General features: G+C 38.3%; 1 protein-coding gene across 6 annotated transcripts in view; it reads left to right on the top strand.

Moving 5' to 3' along the window:
- Window positions 1-934: 934 nt before the first annotated feature.
- The window catches only part of LOC127413879 (mitogen-activated protein kinase kinase kinase 4-like), a 62,118-nt gene continuing 48,661 nt past the window's right edge, over window positions 935-14,391 (top strand). The window contains exon 1 of one of the 6 annotated variants that reach the window (XM_051651421.1): window positions 935-1,470. In XM_051651421.1, the coding sequence (XP_051507381.1) occupies window positions 1,448-1,470 (23 nt within the window). In that variant the 5' untranslated portion in view covers window positions 935-1,447. Of the gene's footprint in view, window positions 1,471-1,581; window positions 1,807-3,042; window positions 3,120-14,391 lie in introns of those variants that run through there. The other 5 variants (XM_051651420.1, XM_051651423.1, XM_051651422.1 and 2 more) reach the window with 5 other exon arrangements.

Raw genomic sequence — 14,391 nt, 5'->3', positions numbered from 1 at the left:
ATTGGCAAATATTACAAAATGAACAACAGATAGCAGTTCATGTCCATTCAAATAGAAATTCTTCTTGCTGTGAGGCCACTGTGCCACCCCTAATCTGTGTAAAACACTATATAATTGAAATTATTTAAAAATATATATTTACAGTGTACCTTTCAAATTAGAAAATAACTTTTTACTAAAACTTATTTTCCAGAAACTCAAATTGCTAATGAATTATGTTTAACAATCCTCTGAAAAATCAATAACATACAGTTTACACACAATATAGGCAATTTTTAATCTGATAAAGATACAAACACACATATAGTTATAGAATCCAGTCAATGTTTAAGAATGATTTTGGGTGTAACTCCATAATATCTTTCACTGACAAATATAACAATATTAAAACAAGATAAGCAGTTCATGTACGAGCTTTTGTCATTTCTAACTTTTCTGTTGTAGTGAACATTACATAGTCTGTGTTATACACTCTATAATGCAAATGATTATAAAAAAAAAACTTATCGGTAACACTTAACAATAAGGTTACATTTAGTTAACAACATTAGTTAACATGAACTAACAATGAACAATAACTTTACACCACACATTAATCTTGGTTAATGTTAATTACAACATACTAATACATTTTTACAATTATAAGTAATATGTGTAAATATGAATTAATGCATCATGAACTAACATGAACTAAAAATGATGAAGTTGCATTTTCAAAAATTACCAATAACTAAGATTAATAAATACTGTAAAAATATATTGTTCATTGTTACGTCATGATACGTAATGCATTAACTGTTAAAATAATAAACCTTATTGTAAAGTGTTACCAATACTTTACAGTTCAGTACTTTCATCATTATTATAACTTTTTATGAAATATTATTTTTGATTTAATTAAATTTATGCAAAGCACTTTGAACTACAGGATTGCTTGAAATATACTCTTTAAATGTGCTCTACTAAAGTTTATTATTAATTATAATTAAATGTTATGACAACAGCAGCATAATAATAATAATAATAATAATCATTTGCCATGTTTATACACAAAGCATTCGTTCACCCCTGTGCACTAGAAGAAAAATTACAGACCTGACACGTGCAATTCTGGCAAATTCACCTTATGTGAGATCAGTTTTTCTGCAGTTCCTGGTTGCGACTGACCGGGGCGGCCGTGATCCGGTCGGTGGCAGCGGTGCGGCGGCTCTGGTGTACTGCACGAGCTGCCGTAGAGTGTGTCACTCCCTCATCAGAGGCTCGCTGGAAAGATGGCGTCAGTGCACGCTCGGGCGAGCCTAAACTCTGCAAACGGATAGAGGAAGAAAGTGTGCACCAGGACTCGTATCACACACCTGCCTTTGCAAAGTCGAGGTTTATTTTCCTGGACATGCTCTGATTCATGCACGAGTGAAAAGAGAAGCATCCCGTCTATTGGGCCCCGGTTATGGAGCCTCCGGATGAAATCAGGTACGAGAAGCGAATAAGAGCCAGTGTGTGTTTGAGTTTTTGAGTGTGTGCGAACGCAACTACACAGCCGGGATTCTGGATGCGCTGCGAAAAAGTGCTCCCATCGATAGTATGTTAGTTGCGACACGTGCGCATGCGCGAAACAGCACTCACCCGCTTCCTGCCACAAAGTGATCCCGCTTTGCAGAGCAACACTAAGCAAAAAAATCACATTAAAGTTGCAAACTTTTTTCAAAGCGTTGAATATCGCTGCCTCAAAGAAAGCGTGTGCATGTTTACATCAGTTTCTGTGGGAAACGTTCAACTTTAATGGAGATAAACGGACCTATGGGAAAGGTAAAGGGATTGTGCGTCTGTCTGCAAGATCATTGTGTTTAGCTAGCGCGCGAGTTAAGTTAGCGTGTGTGTATGTGAGTATCCCCCTTTTAACTTGCTTTAAAAAAAAATCTGATTTGTTTATTATTTAAATGCAACGTTACATGAATGGATCACAGTCTGTCCTGTCCTTTTGTCTAGGCGAGACTATAAACTTTTGTTGTCGGTTCAAGGTTCAAGTGTGTTTGCATCATTCCTCCGGATGCTGCTTGAGTTTCTCGGAACTCTCAAAATATTATAGATAACCAGTAAAATCGGACGTTGAGCCGGCAGCGACAGCCGTGAGTGAATGGACAATATCAAGCTGGTCCATCACGAGTCATGTTAGTCAGCTTGACACTCGCACACAACTCCCGCACTCAGTTGGGAAATATTTGGTTTGCAATTCCCAGAAATCACCCGTCTGTCTACAGCTGAGCAGGAATTCTCGGATTTGACGCGGAGCATCTGATTTCTTAGTGTTTTAACCGCGTAATTGTAATGTTTAAGTGTTTTTTTGTTGTTTTTGTTTTTAAACCATTGCTTATTAACTAATGTTTTCCCTCTTGAATTTGTCCAGTTTGGGGTTCTTTTGAGACCTGTGTGCACTGCACAGTTTGTTCTGGTAGCTTGTGTTTAACCGTTTCTCCATATCTCTTGATGTGTGTGGCCTATGGCCACATGCTTTTTTGCAGTGCATTATGTGCTGTCATAAATAAATGTGTCTGACCTCGTTGTCCTCCAGTCAACTACTACATTTGAGTCTTTCGTTTTAAGTTCAGGGGCTGAAAGTGTTGTTTGCCCCCTGCTCTGGGCAAAAGGCTTAGCTTGTAAAGCCCTGAGGAATGTTTGCTACAGTGTGTTTTCATATTCTCGTCATTTATGACCCCACACAACATCACCGACAGTGTTTACCCTGAACTCCGGGCTACATCTTCTTAAGAATGCCTTGTTGTGTCGTCTTTCCTGGGAGACCCACCCATTCTAGTAATTTGTCATGATAAGCTGAATTCATTGGTAAGTGTTATGGGCAGAGATCACTTCTTTAGAATACACGATGACAGATTTTGTCATGTGTGATGTTCATCAAAGTATAGTTCACCCAAAAATGTAAACTCTTTCATCATTTAGGCTACTTACCCTTATGCATTTCCAAACGTGTATGACATTCCTTCTGATGCAGAACACAAAAGGAGATGCTAGGCAGTATGAAAGCCTCATTCACTGTCACCGCATCTTTGTGACTGAGGTTAACATTCTAAACATAAGTCATATGGGGTTGGAAAAGCATGAAGGTGAGTAAATTATGTCTCTTTTCTGTGCAGTTCATGTGAACTGGGTGAAATAATTGTGTATGGGGTTGAAATTGCTCACTGTGGTATGAATATATTTCTTTCCCTGGTGTGTTGACTCGAGGTCAATACCAAGAGCTTGCTGTTATCTGTTCATGGTTATTGATTCCAAACACATTGAAATCCTTAGATATGAAGTTGTGGTGTATGTTATCAGCCATTATCAATGTTATTGAATGTTTTTCATTATTCTTCAATATGGCGGTATAATGCGACATGCAGAACTGATGTTTTGTCTTTTTACATTGTGTTGCACGCTGTAAATTCCATCCCTGTCCATTTATGACCGCAATTCTCAATTCCAGGATGTGGTGCACTAAAAGAATGTTGACCTCGCGTCCTGGAGGCACCCATGGCTGTAATTATTCCTCTGCACAGTCCATGGTGCAATGCTTTGGATTGCTTTCAATCCCTTGTTGTCTCTATTTTCAATTATATAAATATTTTCCACCTTTTTATTGATATTTGAAATTTTCATTATATCACATGGAAGAATGATTTGCTCGCTCTCTCTTCCTGTGTCTTTTTGCCGCAGTACAAATGAAGTGATCGTGAAGATGGAGTAACTTTTCCTTGTGAAAGTGCGTGATTGTTTATTTATCCAAACGAGGCTTGTCGTTGAACGCATGTCCGCATGCAGTTTTCAATGAATAAAGAAATGCATCCAATAAAAACAGACTGTTGGTGACAGAATCTGAGTGCGATGAAAACATTCACATCAGCTTGACGTCTTGTCCGTTCTTCTGTAAAAGAAGCAGCTCATTGGTCACTTGACGAGAACACAAGACCCCGCCTCATTGACAATTATTTTTTTCAAACAAAACAGATGTGTTTTTTCAGTCTTTGAAGCCATTAACTCAGCAGGGAGTCCCAAGTATTAACACCTCCCGCTGAGCGACGCGTCTGGTTCATCCATAGGAGCAATTACCAAAAGGTACCATGTTCATCTGTAAAAACAATAGTACGCAAGTATAAACACCATGGGACCACGCAGCCATCATATCGCTCAGGAAGGAGACGCATTCTGTCTCTTAGAGATGAACGTAGTTTGGTGCGAAAAGTGCAAATCAATCTCAGAACAGCAGCAAACGACCTTGTGAAGATGCTGGAGGAAACAGCTAGACAAGTATTTATATCCACAGTAAAACGAGTCCTATATCGAAATAACCAGAAAGGCTGCTTAGCAAGGAAGAAGCCACTGCTCCAAAACTGCCATAAAAAAAGTCAGACTACAGTTTGCAAGTGCACATGGGGACAAAGATCTTACATTTTGGAGAAATGTCCTCTGGACAAAAATTTAACTGTTTGGCCATAATGACCATTGTTATGTTTGGAGGAAAAAGGGTGAGGCTTGCAAGTTGAAGATCACCATTCTAATTGTGAAGCATGGGGGTGGCAGCATCATGTTGTGGGGGTGCTTTGGTGCAGGAGGGACTGGTGCACTTCACAAAATAGATGGCATCATTAGGAAGGAAAATTATTTAGATATATTGAAGCAACATCTCAAGACATCAGCCTGGAAGACCAACTGGGAATGTGATAAAAGATATAAAAGCTGAAATAAATAATTCTCTCTACTATTATTCTGACGTTTCACATTCTTAAAATAAAGTACTGACTTAAGACAGGGAATGTTTTCTACGATTAAATGTCAGGAATTGTGAAAAACTGAGTTTAAATGTATTTGGCTAAGGTGCATGTAAAATTCTGACTTCAACTGTATATCGTGTATCGCCATTCAACCTAAAAATACAGATGTAGGAAAAATACAGATTTTGACCCATATCACCCAGCCCTATCTCAGCCCATTGTGTCCCCTTTTCTTGCCTACTAGAAGCAGGGCTCCAGACTGCGACTAAAATGGTCGCCAATGCGACCAAAAATAATTTATTGCGACTATAATTTAAAATCTAGTTGCCATTGGCGACAGACGGGTTGTGTGCGTTCATATGCGGTTTCATCAGATATCATCTTGTGAGTTATTGAATACATCTATAGAGTGCGCACCAGTGTGTCTCGTGCCACTTTTCACCCGTTCTGTTTGTGACGAGCACACTTCACTGCACGCAACAACAAACCTAGCACGAGAGAGTCGTGACCAAATGATTCTTTTGAACCGGATCTTTTTCATGAATCACCCGAAAAGAACTGAGGGTTTGAACTCAGGAGCTTAGGTTAGCAGTTTGAATCAGATTCACTTTCTCAGTGAATCAGCCGTCAGTGAGCACACAATTGGGAGTGCAGACATTTCAAAAAATGAGTCCCATGTGTATTTCGGGCTTCTTTATAATTAAAAGTCCCGTATTGTATACCACTTTTTTTTTCTCCTGGTAATTATTGATTGGGATTGGAGTAGCACAATAAACTGCATTTGGGATTTGCACTTTTCTAGTCTCTGTGTCTGGGCCATCTGGTAACAGTAAAAGACTAAGGCAATATTGTAAAGCAATTTATATACTGATATATAATATATATATTACTGATATATAATATATATATATATATATATATATATATATATATATATATGCACACACACACATATATATGCGCACGCACACACACATACATATATACATATATATATATGTGTATATATATATATATATATATATATATATATATATATATATATATATATATATATATATATATGTGTGTGTATATATATATATATATATATATATATATATATATATATATATATATATATATGTGTGTGTATATATATGTGTGTGTGTATATGTGTATATATATGTGTGTGTGTATGTATATATATATATATATATATATATATATATATATATATATATATATATATATATATATATATATATATATATATATATCTATATATATATATATCTATATATATCAAGATTTTGACACTTAGGACAATTGAGGGACTTGTTCACAACTATTACACAAGGTGAAAACATTCATTGATGCTCAGGAAGACAACAAACTACTATATGCATACTATATGTTATTATCTGTTACACTGATTGTGAAGAGCAGTATTAAATAAAAAAAATCTTATATTTGTATAAATTATGAAAGGGATGTGAACATTTATGAGACAAAAGGGAATGCAAACTTATCTTCTCAACTATATACTTTATACTGTTTATTAAACATTATCTTGTTTTTGAACAGCAATCTAAATCGAGCAATTCTATGATTTGGCAACTAAAAACAGCCAGTTGGCTCCTTAATGTTTCAGTTTAGGAGCCAATGGCTCCTTAGTCATTTTCTTTAGTCTGGAGCCCTGAGATGGATGTTCTAAAATATAATGCACATCAATCTAAAGTGACTGCTTTTCCAAACTCTTGGAAACTGTCTTTTCTCATATAATACCTTGCATTATGCCTTCAATTTTCCTGTGAGTGTGTGCACCAGGGGTGGAGGTTAGAAAAGCTGCGCTTGTTAAGTCCTCTGTGCAGAAGATGGCGATACAAGGTTTGTCGTTTGTTATTGGTCCCTCGTGCAACATGCATTCCTTTCTTTTCTGCATGCTTTTGGCTTACTGTCACCCACACACTTAGAATTTGTCCTGCGGCCTCAAATGGTCATTATGTGGACACAGGAAATGATACTGTGTGGATGATAGTGATTGGAAATAAAGGAAGTGGTTTGTTTTATGATGAGAGGAAGTCTGCTTGAGCATTCCTGGAACTCACTTTTCATAATGTGACTGTGCTTTTATCCAGTTCATTCATCCACAGCCAACATCAGTTAGTCTGAATAGGTTGTATAGGCTACAGTTTCAATGATGAATCATAGATAATTGTGCCTTATTCTAGTGACCAGCTTTTACAAGAGACCAATTTAACTAGAGAAGTTAGTTTGATCTAATTTGAGTCATGCAATTAAAGGAAATGTGAAGACATTGTTTTCTTGCAGATGCACGATATACATTTGCAGTAAAATGAAAAATTTGTGTTTGTTAAACCTCCTAACATTGGTTAGCTAGCTACCACTATCAATGCCATCATCAACTATAACATGTAAAAACACCAACTCATACAGGCGAGTACTCTGTCAAATCAGTCCTTATCTTTGCCGCCCATCTATATTGCTGCTCACTGTATTTCTCTGCTGCGGTTTGCTGTCGTTGAAATAATTGCATCTGCAGCTGTACTATGCGGCGTGTGCGAAGCGCAAAAGGGCATTAATGAAACGTGTTCGGTGTTAGAGAAAATATTCAAAGATATATCGCTGAAAGATCAGTGCTATCTACGCCCCGGAGCGCTTACTGTGTACACAGCTCCGTTGTTTTGTCACGCTGCTAACTTTAAGTGTAGAAACGGTGAAATGGGGCAGCTGTTATGTCGGTTGCCCTGCTAATTGGTGACTGAAGGCATAGAATATTGTGATGTTTATTGCAACTTCAGAATCTGTATTCTTACATTTGAAAACAGCTTGTCCTCTCAGTGATTCATCTTTATTTCACTGCTTTCCTCTTTCCCACCTCTCCCCCACAAATACGGAGTACATTTTATTGGCAAATTGTTGATTGGCCATTTACACGTGACATATAACCAATCTGATAATACTGTGGGCGGGACATTGAGCCAGACTACAAGCAGTAACCTTTCAGAGAGAGGCGGTGGCATCAGAGCCAACGGAGCTCATTTGAAAATTTATCGGCAATCAGATCCGACAAAATAACGATTCCGATAATTCGAAAAATTATGAATATTGAATTATGAACAGATGGCTAGGCCGATAATCTGTCGACCCCTACTTCTGTGTTTTGTATTGAGACATGTGGCTGATTATTGAATGTACAATCAGTAAACATTGTCTTTTAATTTGGTTCAGCTAGGTCAGGGCAACCAGTCTACACATTTGCATTTATGCATTTGGTAGATTTGTTTATTGCGTTTTACTAAAATCGACTTGCAGTGCATTCAAGGTAGACATTTTATGCAGGGAATGCACATAATTGTAAAATCCTGTATTGCAGTGTAGAGTGCAATTGCTGTTACTTTTGTAACAGCAGTGGAGGTAGCAGTCCATAAATTAGTGGCTTGATAATTGAAGGGTCTTATGGCTTATACTTTTGCATTTGTATATTCCGTAATAAATGTAAATGTGACATAAATAGCTGTTTTGAAAACGAACAAACGTGGTAGACTCAAGCGAAACCAGAGCCATTGCACTTATTCCTTAAAAGATGTAACTGCTTGACTATTAGGAAATATTAAATATCAATTGCATGACATCATACACTTGAGGTAACATCACAGGCAAGTGGAGTTGTTTACTAACAACGTCTTGGGGCATATTTATTTCCAGTGCACATGGGAAAAGTCATGTGGACATTTGTTGGTACCTGTGAAGTAGTGGGGACAGATAGGCACTGTTCTCCAATCAGGCCTTCAGTGTGTCTTACAGTGCATTATCAATCAATGAATCAATCAGTAGCTCAGCAGGGATTTAACTCATATTAGGGAAGGAAGTGTGCAAATGTGTTTGTGCACATGCCAGTGGTAGCAAGGCCTCATGTCAAAGTTACATAAGTTAGTGGCATGACTGATTATTTGTTCCATGCTGTTGGTGACATGGTGTTCTTTCTGGTTTTGGCCACATCCGTTAACATCCTTTGAAAAATGATTCTTTTTGTTTCCATTCCCTACTTTTGAGCATAACCTAGCCTGAGCTTATTTGGAATATATTATTTTATTTTTTGAATGCATGGGTTGCCTCTTTTCCTTGGGCACTGAGTGAGTATGCTATACCACACCTTAGTGGGCTGCCCTCGTCACAGGGCTCCAGAAAGCGTTCCTAATTGTCACCCCAACAGTGGACCTGTAGTAATCTTTTTAAGCAATTTCAGGGTAAATACATAAACATCTACATCATGTATCAAATATGATCAAAATGTTGACAAGTATCAAGAGATGTTTTATTTTTTTTAACTGAGCCTTTTACTAGCTGCACAACCAGCTGTTGGCTGCTGAGAGTCGTTCACGTGCCGTTCGCACACAATGAAGCACTGCAGGCTCCAACAATGAGTCCAGTGGCGGGTGGGGTCAGAGTTCACTGGCCTCTGTGGACTGCAACGAATCAGATGTGGTCAGCTCTGTTTATGGCTCTCGTCAAAGGCTGTTACATTCCACTGCTGTATAGTCCGTTCCTGATAAACTTGGATGTGCTATTCAGCAGACCTGAGCTCCATATGCTACCGTAAATCAGCAACCTGTTGCTTTTGTTTGTGGAGAGGGCTTGATATTCTCCCGGGTTGGATGTCTTTCAATGGGGTGATAGCACTGAGGTGAAATTCTCTAGACCTTTCCGCTCTAGTGCTCAAGCTGCATTTAGTGGTGATATGTGATTTTATCATTTCCTCTAATTCCTGAAGGGTTCAGTCACAGGTAAGACTCTGCACAGGGCTGCACCTTCAAACACAAAGAGTCTGTTACTCTCCTGGGAGGCTATTCTGTATTTCACTTGGCTGCTTGAGCTAAACTTTTGCACACAAATGCTGCTGCATGTGTGCAACTATTTTGCTTTCTTTGCAAATATACATTTTAGGGCTGCCCCCTAATAGTCGACCAGACATTAGTCGATGAGAAGAGTCTTGGTCAACCAAGTTTTGATTGGTCTGTTGGTCGCAGAAAACAAAAAAAACAGGAAACTGACTGACACCAGTATTACCGCTGGTTGGACGCTAGGTGGTACTATGGGGTAATTTTCGTTAAGCAGGGTTAGGATTAAGCCTACACATTAAAGCAAGACACATTGATTTCAAACTTTGAACTTTATTTTTTATTTTAACTAAAAATTCAAATGAAACTGCAATTAAAATGTGTGTTCAACTTTTTGAAAGATGGCTTTACAACAGTTGTGAAGGGCAACATCTCTCAAAAGAACCTACTTCATCTGTGCGTTCTCTACCGGTCGGGTATTTCGTTGTCCGGGAAAATACATGGTGTTTGAATAAATTTTTGTTCCCTTCTTCACGATATATATATATATTAAACTATATATCACACGAGCAAGAGTGCAATATGGCCCTACATCAGCACTGCTGTGATTCGGCCGCAAGTAATCACAGCAGTGCTGATGTAGGGCCATATAGCACGATTCCGAGTGTGATATTGCTTATATACAACAGTTCAATGAACAAGTACATTTTAAATAATTAGGAAAAACCGAGTATGGTCATAAAAATGCATTTGTGCATGGAACTACTTTATTACGTGACAGATCAGAATCTGCCGTTGCTGGTTCAAACCAAATGATGCGTCCAAGCCTTCGTTAGTAATTCAAAAATGTCACTTCAGAAGTAGTATCACGGCTTGTGCTGTTTCTAACAAGTCATTGGATAAACAAGGATGGGTGTGTGGTTGTGTGAGTGAGAGAGAAAGAGAGAGCATATGCTATCACCTGTTGCCACTCCCAAGCAGAGATGCTGTCAGCTTTCTCGGTGAAAAAGTAGCCGTCCAAGCGGGGGTATTTCTCTCTATTTTGCGGTAGCCGGTGCACAAAAGTCTTTCACTATAGAAACCGCAATCTCCTCCACCATTTTAAACAGCACGTCCTCTCCACTGTGGAAAGTCCGGTAAAAGGTAAGCGCCTTGAGTTGTGTAATTAATCAGTCTGTTGTGTCTCTCAGCTGTGATGAGCCTTAATGCTGAAGTTGTTAGTGTAAAGCTATTTCCTAGCTTTAGTAGTGTAGTAATAATAAGAGCGATCACGTAGAGCTGTTGTATGTAAACACTGACTAACGCGGATTCACTTCACGTCACCTAACTGGCTCATATTACACACAAAATTATCTTTTGCCACCACCTGCTGGCTAACATATGTAATGTCAAAAAAACACATATGCACTGCTCTTACACTTTTTAGCAGGAACACAAGCGGAGTGATACACATAGTGAAGCGTCCGAGTGCTGATGGTGTGAGACCATCAGTGCTCATGGAACATCTCTCGTCCAGTCAGATTCGAGGACCGGAACTAACAGTTGTGTGTGTGTGTGTGTGTGTATATATGTGTGTGTGTGTGTGTGTGTGTGTGTGTGTATATATATATATGTATATATATATGCATGCACATACAGTAGTGACCAAAAATATTGGCACCCTTGGTAAATATCAGCAAAGAAGGCTGTGAAAAAAAATCTGCATTGTTTAACCTTTTGATTATTAATTAAAAACATTCACAAAAATCTAACCTTTAATTGAAGTAAAACAATTGAAAGAGGGGAAATATCTCATTATTAAAAAATTTTCTCCAAAACACGTTGGCCACAATTATTGGCACCCCCTAGAAATTCTTATGAGTAAATATATATCTGAAGTATATTCCCATTCATATTTTACATTTTTTAGTGCACCTGAGTGACTAAGAACATGAAATTGTTCAGCCATGACTTGCTGTTTCACAGGGGTATAAATATAAGGTAACACAAGGCCAGATTCCCTTAATCATCAATCATAGTGGGTTAGACTAAAGAATATAGTTCTGATGTGCAGCAAAAGGTTGTTGAGCTTCTCAAAATGGAAGTGGCTGTAAGAAAATAGCCATGGCATTGAAAATATCAATTTCCACCATCAGGGCAATAATTAAGAAGTTCCAATCAACTGGAGATCTTAAGAATCGACCTGGAAGAGGACATGTGTCTATATTGTCTCCAAACATGGTGAGGAGGATGGTTCGAGTGGCCAAAAATTCTCTAAGGATCACAGCTGGAGAATTGCAGAAATTAGTTGGGGCTTGGGGTCAGAAAGTAAAAAAAAAATTAAAAAAAATTCAGACATCACCTACATCACAAGTTGTTTGGGAGGGTTTCAAGAAAAAAAGCCTCTGCTCTCATCCAACAACAAACTCAAGCATCTTCAGTTTGCCAGACACTACTGGAACTTCAAATGCGCCTGGGTTCTATGGTCAGATGAAACAAAAAAAGAGCTTTTTGGCAGCAAACACCAGAGATTGGTTTGGCGTACACAGATATGCAGTACCCAATTCCCATGGTTAAATGTGGTGCTGGATCTTTAATGTTGTGGGGCTGTTTTTCTGACAGAGGTCCTGGACATCGTGTTTGGATACATGGCATTATGGACTCTATCAAATACCAACAGATAAAAAATCAAAACCAGACTGCCTCTGCCAGAAAGCTTACAATGGGCCCTGGTTGGAACTTCCAGCAGGACAATGATCCAAAACAAACATCAAAATCAACACAAAAATGGTTCACTGACCACAAAATCAAGGTTCTGCCATGGCCATCCCAGTACCCAGACCTGAAACCCATAGAAAATTTGTGGGGTGAACTGAAGAGGAGAGTCCACCAACATGGACCTCTGAATTTGAAGGATCTGTAGAGATTCTGTATGGAGGAATGGTCTCAGATCCCTTGCTAGGTGTTCTCCAACCTCATTTGGCATTATAAGAGAAGACTCAGAACTGCTATCTTGGTAAAGAGAGGTTGCAAAAAGTATTGAATAAAAGGGTGCCAATAATTAAGGCCAGAAAAATGTTTATTTCCCCTGTTTCAATTGTTTTCAGTTAAAGGTTAGAATTTTGTGATTTTGTTTTTAATGAAAGATCAAAAGGCTAAACAACGCTTTTTTTCACAGCCTCCTTTGTGCATATTTACCAAGGGTGCCAATATTTTTGGCCACTACTGTATATATATCGCAATATCCAATTACATTGGCAACCCCAGGGCTGAGGGATCGGTGAATATTCTTGCTTTAGTGATTTTGCATTGAAAATTATATTAATTTATTTAAAAAACAAAAACTTAAATCAAATGCATTTTTAAATTCAAATTGCACTCCAAACGAAACGAAAAAGCAATTAAAATAATGAAGTGATCAAAAAAATAATATATATATATTCTGAGACAGTCAATCCGCGCATCTTATCAAGTGGCTCGTTGTGCGTGTACCGTGGAGACTCCGCATGTGGAGGCTCATGCTACTCTCCACGCACAACTTACCACGTGCCCCATTGAGAGCGAGAACCCCTAATCGCGACCACGAGGAGGTTACCCCATGTGACTCTACCCTCCCTAGCAACCGGGCCAATTTTGTTGCTTAGGAGACCTGGCTGGATTCACTCAGCACACCCTGGATTCGAACTTGCGATTCTAGGGGTGGTAGTCAGCGTCAATACTCGCTGAGCTACCCAGGCCCCCACCTTTCCATTTACCGTCAGGCAAGTATCTGTCTAAACATGCAGGCGGAAAATTACTTACACAAACGAAGACATAAAAGCAATTATAAATGTAAAAATAATAATTATGATGATAATAATCACTGAAATATAAATCATGGTTCGAGGTGAAAGTGTTTGTTTTTATTTTATGTTTTAATCACAGATGTATAGGCTGCAGAGTTGTGGTCACAATGAACTGCTCTGTGGAAGTAAAGCGAACTGAACTTAAAGCACCTCCTGAACTGAGATGTCTGAGGTCATTTGCAGCACTCATAGATGATAGTTCTTGCAAAAATAAAGATCAGAAGACAGAAACAAAGAAAAGTGAGAACATTTTACATTCGCGTTCCACGAGACTGTACGCCTCCGTACAAACAGCGTGTCAGTCATGCACATAGACGGCTTTTCTGTCATCTGTTCTTAATAATATAATAAAGTGTTTCTTCAAGTCTGTGTGTCTACGGGCAAATTATTTGTAATATTAATTTGATAATAATAATTTTATACATTAATGGGGAAACGAGCCAAATATCATCTTGACATCGTCAAAGGCAACAGCTGTTGGCGATCACTCTGACCATCATCGATTCCCGAGATCATTGTCTGTCGGCACAACCCTAATGTGCATTTCTCTCTATAAATTAACAAAATATTCAGACAGTCTCCTTGCTGGTTTTTCCGACACATTCAGAATCATTACCGTGTCGCTGCGGCTCGCTTCATGCGTGCGCTTGTAAAACTGATATTTTATAGTAGAGCCCGACCGATATGGGATTTTTGAGACTGATTTTAGAGAGGGAAAATTCACTGATTACCGATATGGTGGCCGATATAGTTAATTTGAGCTAGAATGAAAACAGACCTTTTCTATGTGGATTTTTCACTGATTTTCACCGATATGACTATGCAAAAGTACTCAGAAGACTGCTTTCTTAAATATTTTTGTCAAAGAGTATTTAACATTATTATTATACATTGTCAACAAATTCTAGAAATGAACACTGAGAAAATAAAGAATAAATAAAAATACAATAAATAGCT

The sequence above is a fragment of the Myxocyprinus asiaticus genome, chromosome 23, assembly GCF_019703515.2.
Source record: "Myxocyprinus asiaticus isolate MX2 ecotype Aquarium Trade chromosome 23, UBuf_Myxa_2, whole genome shotgun sequence".
NCBI lineage: Eukaryota > Metazoa > Chordata > Actinopteri > Cypriniformes > Catostomidae > Myxocyprinus > Myxocyprinus asiaticus.
The sequence above is the reverse complement of the archived record's forward strand: the minus strand, read 5'-3'. Positions and strand labels throughout refer to the sequence as shown.